At 53.6% G+C, this 19,669-nt stretch overlaps 2 protein-coding genes across 2 annotated transcripts; one reads left to right on the forward strand and one right to left on the reverse strand.

The window, feature by feature from the left end:
- Positions 1 to 262: 262 nt before the first annotated feature.
- ADGRG3 (adhesion G protein-coupled receptor G3) lies at positions 263 to 9,382 on the forward strand. The gene is made up of 13 exons (XM_026087468.1): positions 263 to 396; positions 1,056 to 1,085; positions 1,378 to 1,531; positions 1,909 to 2,026; positions 2,778 to 2,918; positions 3,239 to 3,361; positions 3,454 to 3,493; positions 4,269 to 4,369; positions 4,984 to 5,096; positions 5,493 to 5,785; positions 6,785 to 6,878; positions 7,486 to 7,772; positions 8,372 to 9,382. Exons 1-13 carry the CDS (start codon positions 348 to 350, stop codon positions 8,485 to 8,487), a joined length of 1,659 nt encoding a protein of 552 aa, XP_025943253.1. The 5' UTR covers positions 263 to 347; the 3' UTR covers positions 8,488 to 9,382.
- An 846-nt stretch (positions 9,383 to 10,228) lies between these two features.
- On the reverse strand, positions 10,229 to 16,580 carry LOC112976336 (pancreatic secretory granule membrane major glycoprotein GP2-like). Its single transcript, XM_026087450.1, has 9 exons — positions 16,572 to 16,580; positions 16,084 to 16,150; positions 15,343 to 15,510; positions 14,319 to 14,524; positions 13,356 to 13,516; positions 12,449 to 12,694; positions 11,608 to 11,767; positions 11,020 to 11,164; positions 10,229 to 10,329 (listed from the first exon to the last, which is right to left on the reverse strand). Exons 1-9 carry the CDS (start codon positions 16,578 to 16,580, stop codon positions 10,229 to 10,231), a joined length of 1,263 nt encoding a protein of 420 aa, XP_025943235.1.
- Between the last annotated feature and the right edge of the window lie 3,089 nt (positions 16,581 to 19,669).

Genomic DNA, 19,669 nt, shown 5'->3' on the forward strand with positions numbered 1-19,669 from the left:
CGCCCTGACCCGTCGCCCCTCTTTCCAGGACAGGGGGCCATTGGCAAAGCGGGCTTTGGGGTGGTGGGTCGTCCTCCCTGCGGGAGAGAGGGGCGAGAGGCTCCAGCAGGGCAGGGAGAAGAGGCAGCTCCGACCGTTATCGGCGTTGCCGTGAGGTCAGAGAAGCGGGGTGTTTGCCAATCCACAGGAAGGAGCACAGGGTTCGCGGAAGGGAAATGAGGACACTGCCGTTGACTCAGGAGAAGCCGCAAGCCCTGGGGGAGCCTCCAAAAGAGCGAGGCAGAGGGCGAGGGAGCAGAGAGCTGCTGGCGAGGGTCCCGGGCTGCCAGGAGACGCGGCGCAGCAGCATGAAGCACCTGCTCCTGAGCTCGGTCCTGCTGCTCCTGCTGCTGCCCGGTGAGTCGCGGACGAGGGGGCGCGAGCCGTGCCCGCGCCTGGGGGAGCTGGGCAACCCTCGTGCCTCCCTCGGGGGAACGGGTTGGCTCGTAGACCGCAGGGGTGCTTCGATCCGCGGGGAGCGAGATGTGGATGGGGACGGGCCGGAGGGTCAGCTCCTGGGATGCACAGAGCTGGGAAAGAAAAGAGGGGAGCGGAGGGCTTTTCCCCTAAGTCTCGCCGATTTGTATTGGCTGGGCTCCGTACTGCACTGCAGGGTCCTGAGCACAGTCTGGATGGGGCCCAGTTTTGACAGCCAGTCCCACCAGCGTGGGATCACTCCTGCGATGGTCGTGGGAGGCTGGACATGCTGCCGGAGAGCAGCTCTCAAGCCAGACGTGGTGTCCTCGTACTTACCAGCCCATGCATCTGCCCACTTGTTTTTTTGAAAGCTTGCGCATTTTTAGCATCCAAGCCAGCCTGCAGCCAGGATTGTCCCAGCTTAACTAAACGGGTGAAGAAACCTCTCCTTTTGTTTCTTGTGAACCTGGCACCTGCCACTTTCTCCCAATTCCCCCTGTTCCTCTACGGGAAGGCAGCACAGAGGGATCCCTATCTCCCTGCCACCTCAGGACTGACCCTGTTTTTTTTCCTCCTTTTCCCACACCCTCTTCTTCCAGACGCTGTCAGAGGACAGAAGAGCTGTGATGGTGAGTGGCTTCTCTACCCCCATGCCTGAGCCCCGCGTGCCCTGAACCACCCCAGGGGGTGGCCCCAACCCTGTAGCAGGGGAGAAGGTGTCCGCTCCTGCTCTGCCGCCAGGGTGCTGCCAGGGCCAGAGGGCTCCCACGGTGGCGAGGGGCTGGAGCCCAAACAGGCAGAGGCAGAGCTGCCTCCAGCCATGCTCCTCTCACCTGGCTCCCCGCACGTTCCCTGCATCCCAGCAAGGCGGAGGCGGCTGGGGCATCCTCTGGGAATAACCCAGGTTCCCTCCTCTCCCAGCCCTGAAAAGGGGGGACAACAGCTACAACTGCTGTAACACCACTGTCAACCCGGAGGAAGAAGGCAGAGTGAACGGGAATCTGTCTGCCGAGTGCAAGGAGCTGTGGCAGGCCAGCAACCTGGCTTGCAGGTGCCTGAGGGAGAAGACGTACAGGTAGGCGAACCCACGGCGGTGCAGGAGGGGACCGGGCTCGGGGAATGTGGAGTGCCCCAGGCCGCTCTTGCTGTTCTGGCGGGGCATCCAGAGTCAGCCCAGCGTGCCCTGGCGGGAGGAGCCCGTCTGCCTGCTCTGGAGCATGTCCCCTCTGTCCCCTCTGGCCCAGGAGCAAGGGGTCCAGCCCGCAGCCCTGCCCCGCCAGCGCCTGCACGGGAGGGAGGGAGGGAGGGAGGCAGCCCTGTGCCAGCTTGGGGCTGCGGTAGAGCTGATCCCTCTGGGAAGGGCTGATCTGCCCCATCAAACCCGCTGGCCTTGGCCCAGCATGCCGAGGCCGCTGTGTCCCCGCTGCTCTGATGGCCCTCTCGGCACCGCAGGTTTTTGCAGTCTGCGAGCTTCTCCAGCGGCGAGAAGATAGCAGGGCTGAAAGCGCTGCTGGTGAACATCAGCAGAGCCATCCTCCACGATGTTGTCTTCTCCTTCTCCCCCTCAGAGGTGAGAAATACTCGTCTTTTCCTTCGGAACAGGCCTTAACGAGCCTGACAGCCAGTCAGCTCACGCCAAGAAGCCAGGCCTCTGCAGGAGGCAATTCCTGTGGTTTGCTACCCCAGGAGGCCAGTGCTGGCCCAGTGTGCTTTCAAAGCTTCCTTGGTCCTTTCACTTACTGCTGGAGGCAGGACTCGGTGTACCAGAGTGTGCTTTTCTCCCAGTCGTCTGCACAGTTGCTTTCTGAACCCATAGAAACTTTAGCATCCTATGGCAAGGAGTCCCCCAGATTGACAAGGCACGGTATGAAGAAGTACTTTGAAGAGTCCTGTCTCTTCGGACATTTCTCCCTGAGAAGCCGTCCCAGGTTCCTCAGGAAGTCGGCAGTGGGTGGGAGGGTGGCCACGTGAGGACAAGGCTGAGGAAGAGGAGGAGTATGCAGGACCTCGTGCCTCCTGTCAGCTCCGAGGCTCCGCACTGTCTGGGCATGCCGAGGAACCATGTTCCCACCGGATGACAGTGGGTCGGGAGAGTGCTCCTGGAGCCTGCTCCCAGCTCTGCTCCAGCGCCTGCTGAGTGCCTGGCAACAAGGCTTTCCCCTTCTGCCTTCAGGCCTCCTGGCAATTTTACTAAGTAAAACCCATGTGAGAAGGGCTGAATTTGAGTCTGGAGCAATGATGGCAGGTCCCAAGAAGAGAATTGACAGGGACAAGCGGGACACTGCCAGCAAACAGTCTCCCACTGTTGTTCTCTGGTGCAGGGCCCCAAGAGGATAAACTCAACAGACAAGGGGAACACAAGCAAAATCCAGCTCCCCAGGGAGCTATTTCAGTCCATGAGGAACCGGACAGCCCAAGTGGTGGTGATGGTGCTCAACATCAAGCAGCTCTTCATTTTCAAGGTAAGAGCTGTCATTTCCAGCATCCCTCTGGCCCTGCTCCTGCCGTTGGCTGTCCCGGGCTCTAACAAGGAAGGCATTCGCTACGTGCAGCGGCCAGCGACGGGGGCATGGGTCTCGCCTTTGTGGGCACCTCCTGTAAGCCCTGGCAGGACCACGAGAGCCATGCTGGGCCCTTGGCTGGCTCAGCAGGGGCTGGAGCGCCTCTCCTGCCTGGGCACACCGGGGCTGGCCTGGCCACAGCTGGGAGGGGACTGCGGGCTCTTGGCAGAGCAAGAAGAGCCAGGGCAGACCAGCTCACGCAGCACTCCCTCACTGAGCAGGAGACCAGCTGGACACAGCACATCTTGGACAACACAGTGGTGGGCATCACAGTGAGAGACACGAGGGTCACTGGACTCCGGGACCCTGTGCGGCTCACCTTCACTCATGGGCAGCTGCCCCGCGTAAGCCAGCCATGCCCTCCCTCCCTCTCCCCCAGTGCCGTTGCTCCCCCCTCGCCAAGGCCTCCCAGCTCACTCCCTCTCTCCCTTTGCAGAGCATGAGCCCCCAGTGCGTCTTCTGGGATCCCAGCAAAGGTAATGGCCTCGGCGGGACTGGGAGTGGGCTCCTGAAACTGTGGTGCCAAAGACCATGGAGGGAAGAGGGAAAGGCTGCTGGGGAAAAGCCATCAAAACATGGCAATGAAAGACACTAATGACTGCCGAAAGCCTCTGGCCTAGGGATGAGGATGGGTCAACTGCTCTGCCATGGCCTCAGCCTCCATGTATTGTCAGCTTGGGAACACCAAGGGCTTTGTGCGGGCAGGGGATGCTGTGATGCCTGGAGATGGGCTCCCAGGACTGAGACCATCTAAGGCCAAGGGGTTCATCTGGGCATCATTTGTGGGATTTTGTGTGTGTTGTGACTATGCTCTGAAATTCAGAGAGATGGGTCCAGTTCAGAGGGTTTAGATGAGGAAGAGCTGCTAAACAGCAATTATGTATACAAACACAACAAGGTGGATCCCCAAAGGTCCTTTTAACTTCTTGACATCACTTGCATATTTGGGTGCCTAACTAAGAAAGTTCTTCTCTAAGTACATCATCCTTTACTCCCTGCTGGCCAGGAGGATGCCATGCCATGGTCATGGCTATTTCATGGGCAGACAAGCCACTTCCCAGATGTGCAGCATGCCCTTTGCAAGCCAAGGCAAACATAGCCTCCATCCTACCATCTCCTTCCTCCCCAAGAGGCTCTGTTGTATCTCCTCAGCCTTGGCTTGAGGTCTCTCTCTGGTGGCCACACAAAGATGTGCTCATTGAGAAGGTGTGTTGCTTCATGCTCACTGCTTTCCCCACATATCATTTTCAGGCCAGGGAGGAGACTGGGACACCAGTGGATGTGTCACTCAGCACAGGGACAAGAGGACAGTGTGCTCCTGCGACCATCTAACCTTCTTCACCCTCCTCCTGGTGACAACCCCACTCTATACAGCTCCTGCTTTTACCCTGGCTGTTGCTGCCTGCTCCGCCTTGGCTGTTTGGTGCCTGAAGTGTCATAGATAGCTGCACTTCCAGGGACAGGCAATTGTATCTGCTCCCCAGACAAGCCCAGGCCTCACCTCTTCACAAGCCACTGTCCTAAAAATCAAATCCAAAGCCGGCCTAGTGACCTGGAGGGCAGGAGTAGGTCAGTGGAGGATGTAAAGGATGGAAATGGTCTGCAGCCTACCTATAAACTGTTGAAGCAGTGAGACTTAGGGATCTGTTCTCCCAGCTGGAGGTTTAGAGACTGCTTGTGATCCATCATAACCTTAATTTATCTCTTGTTCCCCCCACCCCAGAAAGAGGTTGGATCTTCTCAGAGCCACCATGTTCCCTGCTCCCTCCAGAGACCTTCTTGGGGACAGCGGTCCCACTGCTCTAACCTGGGGGACCTGGGCTTGCAGAGATGTCACTGCAGTGCTAGCTGTTAGCTCTACTTCAGCTCCCTGCCAGGTCACTGCCCCATAACTCTAGGAGATGCAGATGGGGTTTCTAGGCTGGTTCTGGGCCCGTCTAACTCGATGTATGTGTGTGTTTGGCAGAGTCCGACTCTGGACAGGTCCACAGCACAGACCTTGATGGTTATTGCAAATGTTGGCTGTGGGGTAGCCGTGGCTTTCTCAGTCTTCTCCATTGTCTTCTACATCTTCTTAAGGTAGGATGTGCTCAGCTGCATCCTGGTGCTCCACAGAGACTTGTCAGGTTCAAGGATGAGAGATGTGGGATCTGGTGCACCCAGGCCTAGTGCCTCTGCATACCTAGATCCCATATGCTCCTGGGCATGCTGGGACCTACTTGTCCTCCAGGGAAAGGGGTGATTTTTCAGGGCAGTGGAACTGGGTGCTCAGAGAGCAATGCTGCCGTGTGGCTGGTGTCCAGGGCAAGGGACTTAGAGTTTCCCCTCTCTTCTCCCATCAGCATTTCCTGGTGTGACTCTCCTCTTGCCATATCACATGCTGCCCCCCTCTCAGCACCCAAACCCATGCTCTCTCTCCTGTCATGCTCACCATCTATGCCTTCTGCCTTTTCTGCTCCCTCTGGTGTCTCTCAGGTGTACGTACAAAAAGTTCAAGTCTGACGAAACCATCCAGATCAACATGGCACTGCACATGAACCTCATCAGCAGCCTGTTCCTTCTCAACCTGACCTTCCTGTTCAACAACTGGATCTCCATCACGAGGCAGCCAGAGCTGTGCAAAGGCCTGGGGGGCTTCACCCACTACTGCCTGCTCTGCTGTTTCACCTGGATGGCTCTGGAAGGCTGTCATCTCTACCTCCTCTTCGTCAAAGTACTTGGCACCTACATCCGCCACTACCTGGTTAAGCTGTGCATTGTCGGCTGGGGTAAGCACCATCTGCCCTGGGTCATCCAAAGCGCGTGGCCAGACCTGGATAAGACCTGTGGGGGAATATGGCAGTGTCACTGCTTAAAGTGTGCTCATTGTCAGTTTGCACCTAACCCCAGCTGGTGCCTTTGCTCCTGTTCCTTCCCCCAGCTCTCCTCCCCACTGCTGAGGCAGTGCTGCCTGTGGGTCTCCTTCTTCCTGATGAGTGGTGCAGTGACGTCATTCTCAGAGGAGGGCCAGAGCAGAGCACATGTGGGATCAGGCAGGACTCTTTGCAGTCCAGGAGGGGTTTGTTGGGGCATGGGGTACCGTATCCTAGGGAAAAGAGTCCTGTTGGTCCTACAGCCACCTTGGCTTGTGGCTTCCACCATGAGCTGGAGTCCCTTGGGGAAAGTCTCTGCTCTGCCAGTGAGCTAAAATCAGAGGGCAAATAGGTCTGTATAGTGAGAGGGAGAGAGAAAGAGCCCCATGCCTTCTGTGGCTCTGAAATGCTGTGACTGGAGCTAGGAAGTGTCTTATATGGACTCAGTGCTGCAAATGACACTGCCCAGGGGGGATTTGGGATGGCTCCTACAGAGGATCTTCCGTCTTGCTGAGGACAAAAGTTACCTACCTTATTAAGCAGGTGAAATCCCTGGAGAGTCCTCTGGAATTTTCATTATCTCCCTCTGTCACAAACCCATTTTCCCCAGCACCACACCTGTGCAGGAACCGTTGGGCATCAACAAAGCAAATGATCCTGCAGAAAGTTTAGTGGACAGTGCCCACAACTCAAACCCTCCTACCAAAAGCTGTTGCATCTTCTCCACATCATGTCCAAGCACCATCTGTTGTGCCCCCTACAACCGGTGCACTCTGAGGCTCTCTCTAAACCCCATCTTCCTAGAAAACAGCACATTCAGGAGCAGCAAGGAAAAAGCAGAGAACCCAAGCTGACCATCTCACCTTTCTAATGGATTTCTGTCCTCCTTCACTCCTGTCTCCTTTGTTCTTCCAGGTTTCCCTGCTCTCGTGGTCATTGTAGCAGGAAGCATTGGCAGCTATGGAAAGTACAACCTTCAGAATGTGGATGACCAGCCCATAATCTCCTTGTGAGTGACACTATCTTATATAACTGTCCATAGAGACTAGAGGCTGTTCGGCATGGGGAAAGGTAGCTCAGTAACCACAGAGCTTTGTGTCTATGTTGCTCAGTTTTACGCAATGCTTCCTCTTCCCTAATTTTGATTAAAAATGAGTGGCTTTCTATAGCCACACTAACAAGCATTACTTGTTCATGCAGGACCTCTGTGGTGCAGGGCTGCTTGCACACAGTGCCAGGACACTCAGCAGGGAAGGGAACCTTACACCAGGCAGGACCAGCTCAGTCATCACACCCAGCCTCCTCTATCATGCCCACAGGCCCCTAGGTCATGGAAAACATCCAAGGTTCAGTCAGATTTTCCTTGTGCACTCCTCCACTTCTGCTAAAGAACACAAGAAAAGTAGATTTGCACTCCCATCTCCAATGCTTCATTCTGGCCTTGGAAAAATCTGTCATGAGGGCATTTCCTTCATCCCTGTCTCAATGGGAAGACTGTTGCATCCCAAAACTTCTCCTCCTGAGGAGACACTGGGGGAGGGGGGGGTTCCAGGGATGCTGCTCTGAAAGTCTGGAGGAGAAGAGCAATTGGAGGCATTGATGTTGTTTCTTCTCAGGTGTTTTATCAAATATGAGCATGTCATGGTCCACTACATCACAAACTGCGGCTACTTTGGCCTCATCTTCCTCTTCAACACGGTGATCTTTGGAGTGGTGGCCTGGAAGAACTACCACCTGCAGAGCACCAGGGCTGTGAAGGAGAATAGGAAGGCCTGGAAAGTGGGCCTGATGGCAGTAGGACTCTTCTGCTTGCTGGGAGCCACCTGGGCTTTGGCATTCCTCACCTACGGCAACGCTTTTGTGCCTTTGCGCTACCTCTTCGCCATCCTGAACTCCCTCCAAGGTCAGGGGCCAGCCTGAAGCTCAGGAACATGTTGGCAGCATGGGGCTCCCAGGGGTTGGGCTATGAAGACGGGGGGAGGCAGGAGCAAGCCTGGCAGTGCTTGGACCAGTGGTCCTAAGGCAGTGCCCTGGCACCAGGGTGCCCTTCCCTTTAACAAGGAGTGAAGTGACCCGGTCAAACTATAGGTCCCAGCAATCAGTGCTGAGCCTTGAGCTGGCCACTTGGAGGAACAGGCAGTTGGCAACAATGCAGTCATGGCTCCCAACCCGCATCCACTCTTTACCTGGGAGCATTTCCTCCAAGGAATCCATTCTTTGAGGCACAATATGATCCATCTGGGGCAAGTCCCAGTTGAATTTATCACCTTAAACATGGGGAGTCCTTACTGAAGAAGCAGGAATGAGCTGGGGGAAGCAGGGGGAAAATCCCCCTTGGAATTAACAGCAATGAGCTCAGAGCTGTTCTCTGCAAAAGTACTTGCAGGGAATGAGCTGGATCAGGGTTGTGTGCATTCCACAGGGGCCAGCAAGCTTCCCAGCAGGATGGTTTCTAGCCTCTCTTGCTGCTGCTGCTCAGTGTCTTTCTCCCGTTCTCTATAGGTCTCTTCATATTCATCTGGCTGGTTGTCCTGTACTCTCCAAAGAAAGAAGAAACAACTGGCTCCTCCTCCCATATCATCAGAAATGACAAAACCACAACTGTTTCCCAGGACTAGCTGTTGGCCAGATGTCCATCCCTGCCATCGAGTGTACTCACTGCAAGCAAGCTTCTATTCTAAGGGACATAGCTTCCCTTTGGAGAGCGAGGGCTGGGAAAGCAGCTGGGGACCCTGGCAGAGAAGCATGGTTCCGGGGTCCTCACATGTGCCTCAGTTTCCCCTTCAGTGGGAGTGAGTCCCCATAGCAGGGCTCTTCGCTTTGGTTGCCATTTCCAAGCAGTCTGCCTTGGGCAGCATGAAGCGCCTCTGTGCGAGGAGCACTGGATACATCCCTTCTGCCAAAGTCCCTCCAGGCAGCAACTTTCCCATGGCCTCAGAAGTGGCCCTCAGCTCTCATTTCCTAGCAACACCTGCCAGGACAGCAGAGAGCCCACGAGCTGTCTGCATTCAACCTGGATGGAGCAGTCCCAGTTTTAGCTCCTCACTCCCAGCAGAAGAGATGGAGTTTGGCACTGGATCAGCCTGGAGATTGGTTTTACTGCTGTACCCAGGCTCTGCAGATTGTGAGTCAGGGGGGAATTTACTTGCCCAGAGCAAGGCGGTTCAGGTCTGAACCCCACAGGCTTCTCAGCAATACAGCTTCAAAATGAACCGTGACAGATTTTTTAGAGCAAGGGCTATACTGTACTTCCAAGTACAAGGGCTGCTGTACTTTCCATCCTGCAAGATGTTTTCTGCAACTAATAATGATCTCAGTGAGGATACTTTATTTCAACACTTCAAGCATTAGGCAGCTGCAATTCCTGTGCACTCAGCCAGCTGCACCGTGGCTCCTCAGAGCTGCACTGGGTCCTTCACACTGTTTGCCTGGGCCTCTGCACATAAACACACAACCATCTTGCCAGAGAAAACAGTTGTCTCTTCTGTATTTGTGCTTTAGCATTAAATCTCTATCAGCTGTCTGAGCACTATGAATTTAGTCTTTGATGGTTACAAGCCAACAATATTTATTTTCTTTATTTTAAGGATGTGCAAAAATCTTTCTAGCAATAAGTCCATTTGCCATCATTCAGAAAGAAGAAATACACACGCACACACACACACGCGCACGCTCAGAGCAGCACTTCTCTGTGCTAATGCTACATCATCTGCGTGACAAAGAACTAAGCAAAGTCAGGTTTTGGTGGGCAAATAGCTAACGTGAACATTTCAATCTCCCCACGTTTCTGGGTGATTCTGGGGAGGAAAAAGGAGGAAGGAAGAACCTCTCCCCTGCATTCAAGGTTTCTGGAAATTTGTTCTTTACAAATAAGACCATTTTAGAAATGTCTCATTCTCCTGCTCTGAGCTGTGAAGACTACTACTTCCAAAGCCCACCATCCTCCAAGCGTAAGAAGGACCCTGGGGAAAAACAGTTACTGCATATGCTCCCTGCAATCACTAGGCAAAGCCCAGAAGCAGGGCTAGCTGCAGCTAGTATCCTGCAGAGCACAGCAGCATGCCCAGTCCCACACCAGATGGATGGAGCCCTACCAGGCATCGTCATGCCCTGCTTTTACCCCTGGTTCTGCCCTTGTACCTCTGCTTTCCCAGGTACATATTTCAAGTCTAGTCAATGTGGGCCAGGAGAGGACGAGCAAGTGCTACGGATACTACAGGGAACAAAAACACCCTGGCGTGGTTCATCCTTTGAGCACCGTTTGAAAATAGCCGTTGCCTCCTTCCCCAAATTCCCTGCTAAGAAGCAGGCAAGGCAGGCAACTTGCTATTGCCATGTTTATTTGGAAACAGCGATTTTCTACATCGTTCGTCTCTTCATGGTGATGGCTACAGCAGCCACAGTGAACACGCCAAACACACACAGCAGGACTAGGGCCCCAGGAAGCCACATATTGGGTCCTGCCAAAGAGAAGAAAGGTTGGTTATACATCTGGATCTCCTGAGCAGACCCTGGGTGGTGATACAGCATCTCCCAGCTGGTGCAAATTTTGAAGCAGGTAAAGGGTGTCATCTCTTGTGATGGATAAGAGTCCCTGGGGCTGGAGGTCTGTCGGGGCCCTGTGGGCACTAATAGGCCTTGATTGCCCTGACCAGCCTCACCTGGGGCCTCCACCCACACCCTCTGCCCAGTGGCTCCATTTAAGCTCAGGTCTGGGCCTTTACTCCTCTTCTGAGCTATGTTGTAGGTGGGCTTGTCCCAAGCCCTGTTCCTGGACTGTTGTTTGGTTTTCCTGGATTGACCTTAGTTCCCAGAAGGAGTCTGGCTTGCTGGGTTGATGCTGAAATTGAAAAAGCAGCCTTCATCACCCCAGGTGCAGTACCTCTAGCCTTCTGGCTCTTGATCCCTTCTGGCCCTGCTTTCATGCCCAACCTGTCCTATGCCTCATCTGCCAGCAGCTCACGCAGCACTAGTCGCTCTTTGCTTGTCTGGTTTCTGGAGCATGCAGTACATGGCAATAATACCTGAAAGACTCCACACTCCTGTGCAGGGCAGTGATTTTTAGCAGTCTTTTAAAATAATGTGGCATTACCTAGATAGTTGCAAGGGTCTTTGAGATGTTTGCATCCTCCCTGGAGGGACGTACGTACCCCCTGAGTCCTTCTGGTCAGTCTTAGAGTGGAGGGTCTCTGTTCTTGGGGAGGGAGCAGCCAGCAGGTGGATGGGCCCATAGGAGACAATCTTATTGTAGTCATCTGTCAGTGCCCGCTTGCTCTTCGAGTGCCTTGGGCATTGCTGTCAACAAAGCAAAGGGAAGAGAGATGGGACCAGAGGGCAGGGGAGAAGCCTGCCCAGTTAGCCTGCTAAGAGGAAGATCTGTCCTGATGCTCTCCTCTTGGAGGAGGCATGTTTGGGGCTTCTGCTTAGGAAGAGTTGATATCCCAGAGCATGAGAAAGGAGCTGGTTTCTAAAGAGACCTTAGCTTGGTCCTCCCCAAGTCCCAGTGTAAAAGTCTTCTCCCACAGGCACCCAATGGACAGGAGGGAAGGGGGAAAAGGGGCTCCCTGCTGGGTTCAAGCCCTTGTAACTTTAGTTCAGGGCCATGGAGTGAGCTCCTGTGTTTATTGTGCTGAGGTACCTGAGGCCAGAGCAGAGTCCTTTCTCCAAACTGCAGGCCAAGAGAAGGGAGGTTCCCCCTGTCAGGCCAGGGCACAGCGCAGACAGCAGGGAGAGCTCACCTTGGCACAGGGCTCTAGGCTGTCTGGGAGACACAGCCGGACACGGCAGTGCAGGAACACCTCCGAGTAACCAACAAACTGAAACATCTGGAAGCTGAACTTGGCTGTAGTGCTCTCTCCAATGGCGTTGAGGTATGTCACTGTCTCGTCGTGGGGACACCTGGGACATGATGACTGAGTTAGCAAGGGAAAATGAGGGAGAGCACCCAGCCTGGGATACCAGTAGCTCTAGCCTGCACCAGAGCACACAGGAACCAGGTACAGCCCCCAGGCAGAGCTGACCAGGAGTATTCCTGTCTCAGTGTTCATGGGGACGGGCTTTCTTGGCTCCCTGTGTTTCCAGCACAGGGAGGAGCTGCCACCAGTGTGGGGAGCTGGTTAATGTCTTGCTCTGTGTGGCCACAGCTGCTCTGCAAGGTGGGAGTGAGCCTGCCTGTGGGATTCATGCCCCGGATATCCATGTTACTAGCTTTAGCTTGGCCACAGCCACCTGTAATATGGACCTCTTTAGCAGACCTCTCTCCATACCACAGCAATGCCCTCCCCTTCCATCCTTGCCCTTTGTCTGCCCAGCTGGCCTGGAGTGGTGCTGGGTGTGCTGTTGAGGGAAGGTAGCCCAAATGCAAGCAGAGCAAGACTAGGAGAGAGGGGCTCAATTCAGAGCAGTTAGGGGGCTCATCTGCTGGGCTGTTCCACTTGTTCAAGCCTGGGAAACACTTGACTGACTCATTGCTCACTGCTCTCTCACAACAACCTGTCTGCAGCACCTAGGAAAAGCATGTTACTGTGCTTGCGGTGTCTGTGGCAAGGAGACCAGGAACACTAGAGAGACACCACTCACCCATTCTTGATGAGCTCATGCCGCACGTCCTGGTAAGGATCTAAACTTGGCGTGGCCCAGCAGTCCTCAACGCTCAGGAGGAAGTACCTGAGCTGGTGCTGCCCTTCTATCTTCAGCATGACATAGAGTGTGTCCGTGATGGGGATGGCTGCAGACTGGTGATGATAGGGCTGGAGATAGGAGGGTGTCTTGTACAGTCTCATGGTCACGTTGAAGTGCCCTTCTTTGACCACAAACTGCACCAGCCTGAGAGGAGCAGAGAGCTCATGAACAGAATGAGAATAAGGCAGGAGGATGGTCTAGCACAAGTCAAGCCACCAGCACAGATGAAGGTCCTGCATGCACTATCTTTGCACATGGAAGTTCCTCTGCTCCCTTTCCTCCCAGGTGGAGCCCCACTGCCTCACTGAGAGCCTGGCCCCGAGCTGCCTCCCAGCCTGGTACATCTGTGTAGTGTGAGGACAAAGGCAAGGACTGCCCTGGGGTCTACTCTGCTCAGATTCTGCTTTACTCAAGGATTCCCACTGAAGTGCTGGGCAGTAAGGGCTAGGAGGAAGGTGACACAAGGAGTCCCCAACCTGCACCTCCACAAGGGTCAGGCGGGGTCATCTTCCAGACCCCTCCCCTTATTTTTTTCACTAGTTTGTTTCCAGCAGAGAAAGTAAGAGGAAGGCAGACTGCATGTGCATATCCCCCTCCCTGGGGCTGTCCCAGGCCCAAGCCTTATCTTGAAACCTAATTTGGGGCCCTCTCTGGGATGAGGGGAGGGAGGAACCCTGATGTGATATTGCTCTCAGAGCTCCTTACTGCCTCCCCAGGGTCTTTGCAGATCATCTTATTGAAGGCATTTGTTTTCCCACAAGCCAGAAGATACCATGTCAAAGGCAAGGTAAGACAAACCACTCACTTGTCGATGGCAGTGAGGGCGAAGGGCACTTTCACCACCTGCTCGTAGGCATAGACACAGCTGAAATGTACCTCCAGCTGAAAACTTCGGGAGATCACACCCCCATGTGCTTTCCGCTCTGATTCAATGACGTTGGAGTATGACACGTGAGAGCCGTTTTGCTGGAATGACACAGAAACTGAATCCCCAGACCACTCCTAAAAACCACACACAAAACTCCAAGTCCAAGTTCAGACAGGGGTGCAACTTTTTGGGGTTCACTGGGTACATTCAGTAGGAAATAGCTGAGTACCCTCTGCTTGAGGCCTTCTGAATGTCTGTTGGGGTTTTGCATGCTCAAACTGTATGCCCAGGGGCTACTGGAAACCTTCATTGGAGTAGTCAGGATACAGAAGCCAGCTGGCAGAAGGCAGCTCTCCTATGCAACACAGAGCTGGAGCACCGGTTTCCCTGCATCATCCCTGGCCCTTGAGAACATGGTAAGTGATCTAGGAAACCCTGAACTCAAGGGGACCCTTCACAGTGGTCCGCTACCCTGGCAAAGGGCAGTTCAAGGACTCTCCCCACTGCATGACTGGCCATGTCAAACCCATCTCCTGGCAAGTGACAGACCCCACCATGGCAGTGTGCTCTGAAGAATTAAGGGAGGGATCAGTGGGTTATAGCCAGGATTGTAGAGTTCAGAGGATGCTACTACAAAGCTAAGGGCTGTTACCGTCTACTAAAGAGCACACTGAGACTCCCATGCTCTGCTGAACAGGGCAAGATGTCTTGCCAGCAGCAGTTTGGTAGAGGTGGAAAAGCCTTCTGATAGCCCTCATGGAAACTTTCCAAGGGCTTTATAGCCCCTGACATAAAAGCAAAAGCCACCAGCATTTTCTCTTACTGTCACTACTCAGCATGGCTGCTCGTCTCACATTCTAATCCAGGGCTATGCAAATAGGCTCTGTGCTGCATTCTCACCTGAATCACTGATCCGCAGGCAGTGTGGTTTTCACCTGTGAGAATGGCTGCAAAGAATAGCTCGCCTTCTTCTTCCCTTTCTAAGACCTTGCATGCGTGGTTCTTCAAGTGGACAAGTTCCTGGGGGATTTTCAAGAGTTCAAACACCTCTTTCCTCACCATCATCTTCATGTGCTCTTCCTCACAAGCCAACTTCAGTACCACATCTGGGGGAAAAAGCCATCTGCAATAGCAATAAGGAAGAGGCCTGAAGGAGCCCTAGGTCAGCTATGGAATGGTACAGTCCCACAAAGCTCAAGAGACCTTCATTCTAGCCTTGTTGGAGGCTGCTGCTAGGGGTCTTCAGAGACACTGGACAGAAGCAAAAGACAAATCTTTGGGAATCTGCAGAAGTTAATGTGGCTCTGACATTTTCTACTGGTTGCCTAAGACCTGCACAGGTTCACAGCTACTGCTACTCTGAATATATGTATATATATCCTTAAGCTCGACATCAAATGCAGATGCTGTGGATCTGATCCCCTCTGCATGGGCTGTCTACAGAATCACTGCAATCTGCCGCAGGAACCAGACAGGGACAGCGATCCTCTGCTTCAGATGAACAAGACATAGTTTTTGAGCAGTGTCTGGAAGTAGCCTTCACCATGCCTGTGCTGGAGTCCATGTGGTTGTGGTGAGCCTACAAGGCAGCCATGCTCTGCAACATGTCCTGGTGTCCTGACACAGCTACACCACAGCACAGCTTCTTGACAGCCCAGGTTTCCTTCATACAGGAATTAAAACTTTTGAGGAGGAGGGGAATGGCACATGGCTGGGGCTTGTACCAGCCTGCAGTCAGGACATGGTGGGGAGGCATGCACCTGGACCAGGAGCTGGATTGTGCTCATGGGGCCCTCAGTGTAGATGTAGGCCCTTGTTGACTAGGAACAGTGACAACACCAGTGCATCCTCCCCACTATCCTTCCCTTTGGTGCTTGTGGACAGACTAGGAAGGGCTCACTGGCATCCCCAACCCCTGCCCTACCTTGGCAGAATGCCCCTGTGAAGCCTGGTTTGCAGTTGCAAATTGGTCTGTCCTCCATCACCTGGCAATCCCCCTGGTGCTGGCATGGGTTTGGTAGGCAGGTGTCCAGGTTTCTCTTGAAGCGGGTGGCAAACTGTTCCCTTCTGCCATGTGGGCTCATCAGTGCAGCTATAGCAAAAGCAATGTGAGGAAGTTGAAACGCAGCAAGAATATTTACCCTACAAGATGCACTAGAGTGAACTCCCTGCAGTGTGATCCCCTGCCCAGCTCACAAGGGCTGAGATCCCTGCTTCTAGCCACAACAGGGGCACATTGCCACTGTGCTGTCACATCTGAGGAAGAACCTCCCACCTCGGCTTGCCCAGAAGGATGTTTGCGTGACTGAGAGCTTGGCAGGCCTTCTAAGCACAGCTGGATTCCCTTGTTTCTGTAATCTGGATCAGAGCAATGGAGCCTGCCATCAGTCACCACAGAGAGTGGTGGCATATCACAGTGCCTGTGCCCATCTCCATGGATTTTAGACCACGTATGGCTGGGATGGAGTGCCTGAGGCTTCTGCTTATTTTGCCTGCTCTGGCTTCCCAGTTCCTGTTCTCCTAAGCACCACTCCATTGTCCTCCTTTAGTAGCTTCAGTGGTGTCCTGAATGGGCAACCTGAACACAGGTCAGGTAAGGATTTGACCTCTTCTTTCCATACTACTTGGCTGTAACCCAACAGGGACATTATACAGGGAGACTCACTCTTGTTGCCTTCAGAGCCAGCCAGGCAGAGGGTAGAGAGCAGCAGCAAATACGTCACAGTCCCATCCTGTAAAAATAAGCAGGTTACTCAATTTTTTAGCGTGCTCGCTGGAGATGCTTTTAATCATTCAGAAAGAGCCAACCCTCAAGCATGGGTTCAACGATTTCTGTACTGTATTTTCTGTAATAACTACAGGCTCAATGGCATAAAGCCATTTCCTACCCTCAAGGGCCAGATTAGCAAAACCCCTCACTCAGTCCACCAGGCTAAGATAAGGGCCAAACATTGTCCTGAATTTAGATGGTGTAGAACCGAACCTATTATAGAATACAGAAGGGGTGGGAGAAACCAGATCTCAGGTTAGCGCATTCTGGCTGACAATGATAAAGCTGTATTTCAGTATGAAACAGCACTTTGAGTAAAACCACACAGTGGAGGCATCAGTCCAGGCTCCCAAAAGAGGAAATGAGTTTTCCATTCTCCTAACCACAGCCATAGCTCTCTTTTGAAGAGTTAGAGTTTGTAAGAGGATCCTTGCTTTTCCAGTGACCCTTTTCCGTATCCAGAACAAGGGAGACAATGGAATAAAAAAACCCCTTGAATACAACCAAAATGTATGCCACAAAGCTACAGATAAAGTCAGTGAAGTCACACTCCCTGCCCAGCAAATCTTCCCTGCTAGGTCAGATAACGGGTTTCTTTAGAAAAATTAAGTGTGGTGCTGGATGAGCCCTCGAAACTGGAGTCTCCTTATCAGAAACATGGATATGAGTCAGCTTGGGCTGGTGGATAGAGCAACGCTCCAATCTGTCTTTGCCCTGAGCTTTGCATGTGCACTTAGAGTAGGGCAAAGCAAAGAGCAAAACCTCCATTCTGGTCTGGCAGCAAATTGTATATTCCCGCAGCCTATACCAAGCAGCTGCAACCACCAAAAATCTAGGCAAGGAGGATTTATTCCCAGGTCTGCTCCTTACTCATTGCAGCAAAGCAGGAGTGCTTTGCAAAGCTCTGGAGACCCAAAACACCAGGTGGAAGCACCTCTCTCAGTAGGGCATTACTCCCAAAGGACAGCCCCTGAAATGCTAGTGGAAGACTGATTCCCACTGCCAGGAAGGTTATTCAGCTGGGGGTGCTCCAATCTGGTCCTGCCTGCCTCTTTGCACTGCTGGAAAAGACTGGGCAAAGAGCCCCCCCCCGATGGGATAACAACCTCTTTCATCTCCAGCTCAGCGTGATGACCTGGACAGATTTAGGAAGCTCTGCCCATTGCTTTAGTGAGACAGGAGGTGCTGTCTACTTGCAAACTACTTGCTAGAAAAAGAAATCTGTGGCTTCAGCAGTAATGATCCTGAGAGATCCCACCAGCATCCTCAACAGAAAGATTTCACCCATTGTCATTCTACTTACCATTGCCACGCCAATCTAAGCTCATCCACCCACAACCGCCCACAGGTCCTTCTCGTTCTCCCTGCCGCGCGCCTTATATCACCTTCCAGCAGCTCATCCTGCTCCCCCACGCAAACACGCTTCCTCAGTGATTGCACAAGAGCTGCCCTAGCACCCCTCAGCAGCGGCCGGGGAGGAAAGAGCTCTCCGAACATCCATCCTCATGTACAACCCTTCGTATTAGCTCAGAGCTCGTGAACACTCACCCAATTTATGGCCCCAGTGGGATGCCACATAGGAGAAATGTTTACAATATCCTCAAGAGTCTGGGTTTTTGAGTATCCAAATGTTTTTGTGGTACCTATTGTGGACTCAACAATAACAATAGATATTGCAGCGGCACAGAAGAATGCCAAATAACTGTGTGTACTAAATGCACGTGGTTTAGCAAGCACATGCACATTTGCTTTGGCTGGTTTTTAATGATGTCTGAAATGTAAGATCTGGTGAGAAATGCTGTGAGAGACACAGGGACAAGGGCTTATTCCTACCACTCTTCATGTTTATTTGGGAAATAACAACCTGCAAGGAACAGCAGACACTCAAGGCAATGATTCTTGATGTTTTGTATGAACTAGGATACTGCTGGATATAGCAAATGTTCAAATGCAAATAATTCGAAACAGCCTAACTGCAACTTTGCCTATATTCTCACTATTTTTATTGCATGGCTTGCCATATTCTGTGCATCCTTAGAACTTTAATTGCTACGGTCAGCCCAATAAAATAGCAACTATAAAAATATAGCCAGCTAGATGCATTTTTTTTCCTAACCACAATAAAAACCAGAAAACAAAACAGTGTTTAGAACCTGACTCAACCGAGGGACTAATGAACTAATAATTAAAAACAAAACAAAAGCCTCCTGCAAGTCCCTGTTGCCAGATTTTTGGGTGAGAAACTCTGCTCTGCATTATTTATTTTACAAAGGAATTAGCCAGCACTGAGGCTTGCATGCAATGGCTTAAAGATGCAAAGCTAGTGCAGCTTGCAGGCTTAGAAAACAGCAAAGAAAAAGGATGATGAATGTGTTTTGGGGTGTTTTTTTTGAAAAAAAAAAGAGTAAAACTCATGAGTTTAAAGGCAGCCTCAAAATTTTAGAGCACCTGGTGGCAAAGTTGTACTGAGAGGGCATGGTTGGGTTGGGGCTGTTTGCTTCCTTGCTCGGGGGTCTGCATGCCCTGGTGCCTGTGAGCTCTACAAGGAGTATGTCCTCACGGCTTTTAGCCCGTTTCCGACTTGTTTAGTACAAAAAGTTGCCAGACATGGGGGTGGAGGGGACGGTGCGCCAAAAGAAACCGCGTTCTGCCCAAATGACGACAAGGAGGGTGCGCGTGAGCAGTGCTCTCGGCAGCTGGGAGATGCTTGGGTGGGCTGGGGGTGGCCGAGCCCGGGATGCCCCGAGGAGGCCCCAGACTGGGGGTGCCTGGTGGCCTGGCCAGGGGTGGCCGAGCCCGGGGGTGGCTGGTGGCCTGGCAGGGGATGGCCAAGCCCTGGGTGCCCCGAGGAGGCTCCAGACCAGGGGTGGCCGGTGGCCTGGCCAGGGCCAGGGGTGGCAGAGCCCGGCGTGCCCCAAGCAGGCCTCAGAGGCGGGGGTGGCTGGTGGCCGGCCTGGGGGGGGCCTGCCCAGGGCTGGGGGCTGGGGGCGGCCGGCGGCCCGGTCCGGATGGCCGGCGGCCTGCCCGGGTGGCGGGCCTGGGGCACCCGCCCTTGCCACGCCAACGGCAGCTCCCGGGAGCCCACGGGGCCGTTGCCATGGCGCGCCGGGAGCAGCCGGCGGGCGAGGTAGGCCCAGGCTGCGGGGAGGCGCGGGCGGCCGCTGGGGGAGGAAGGGGCCGGGGGGCGCCGCGAGGCAGCAGGCGGGGGCCGGCGAGGCGGCCGCGGTGCTTGGGCCCCCCGGGACGACCCCTCCGTCCTTCGGGGCCGCCGCCCCACCGCCCCCTCCCTACATACCGGGCCCCAGCGCGGCCTGATAAAGACAAGGTCTGCGTCTCCGTTTTCAGGCGCTATCTCCTCCGCACCGGGGTCAGTTTGACCGCAAGGAGGGGGGAAAGAAAACAGCCTCAGCCCCCAAGCTCCCTGCAATATATAGCCGTGTCCTTGGAGAGAGGCTGTGGCTCTTCTGCTGTTTATTTTGCT

The sequence above is a fragment of the Apteryx rowi genome, unplaced genomic scaffold (genome assembly GCF_003343035.1).
Source record: "Apteryx rowi isolate R43461 unplaced genomic scaffold, aptRow1 scaffold_718, whole genome shotgun sequence".
Taxonomy (NCBI): Eukaryota; Metazoa; Chordata; class Aves; order Apterygiformes; family Apterygidae; genus Apteryx; species Apteryx rowi.

Coding starts and splice junctions, on each gene's coding strand:
- ADGRG3 (XM_026087468.1), top strand. CDS start 348: ATGAAGCACCTGCTCCTGAGCTCGGTCCTGCTGCTCCTGCTGCTGCCC. Junction 1,532..1,908: donor CTGAGGGAGAAGACGTACAG/GTAGGCGAACCC, acceptor TCGGCACCGCAG/GTTTTTGCAGTCTGCGAGCT. Junction 2,027..2,777: donor TCTCCTTCTCCCCCTCAGAG/GTGAGAAATACT, acceptor TCTCTGGTGCAG/GGCCCCAAGAGGATAAACTC.
- LOC112976336 (XM_026087450.1), bottom strand. Junction 15,511..16,083: donor TGGCTCTGAAGGCAACAAGA/GTGAGTCTCCCT, acceptor CTTTTGCTATAG/CTGCACTGATGAGCCCACAT. Junction 10,330..11,019: donor TGACCAGAAGGACTCAGGGG/GTACGTACGTCC, acceptor TCTCTTTGGCAG/GACCCAATATGTGGCTTCCT.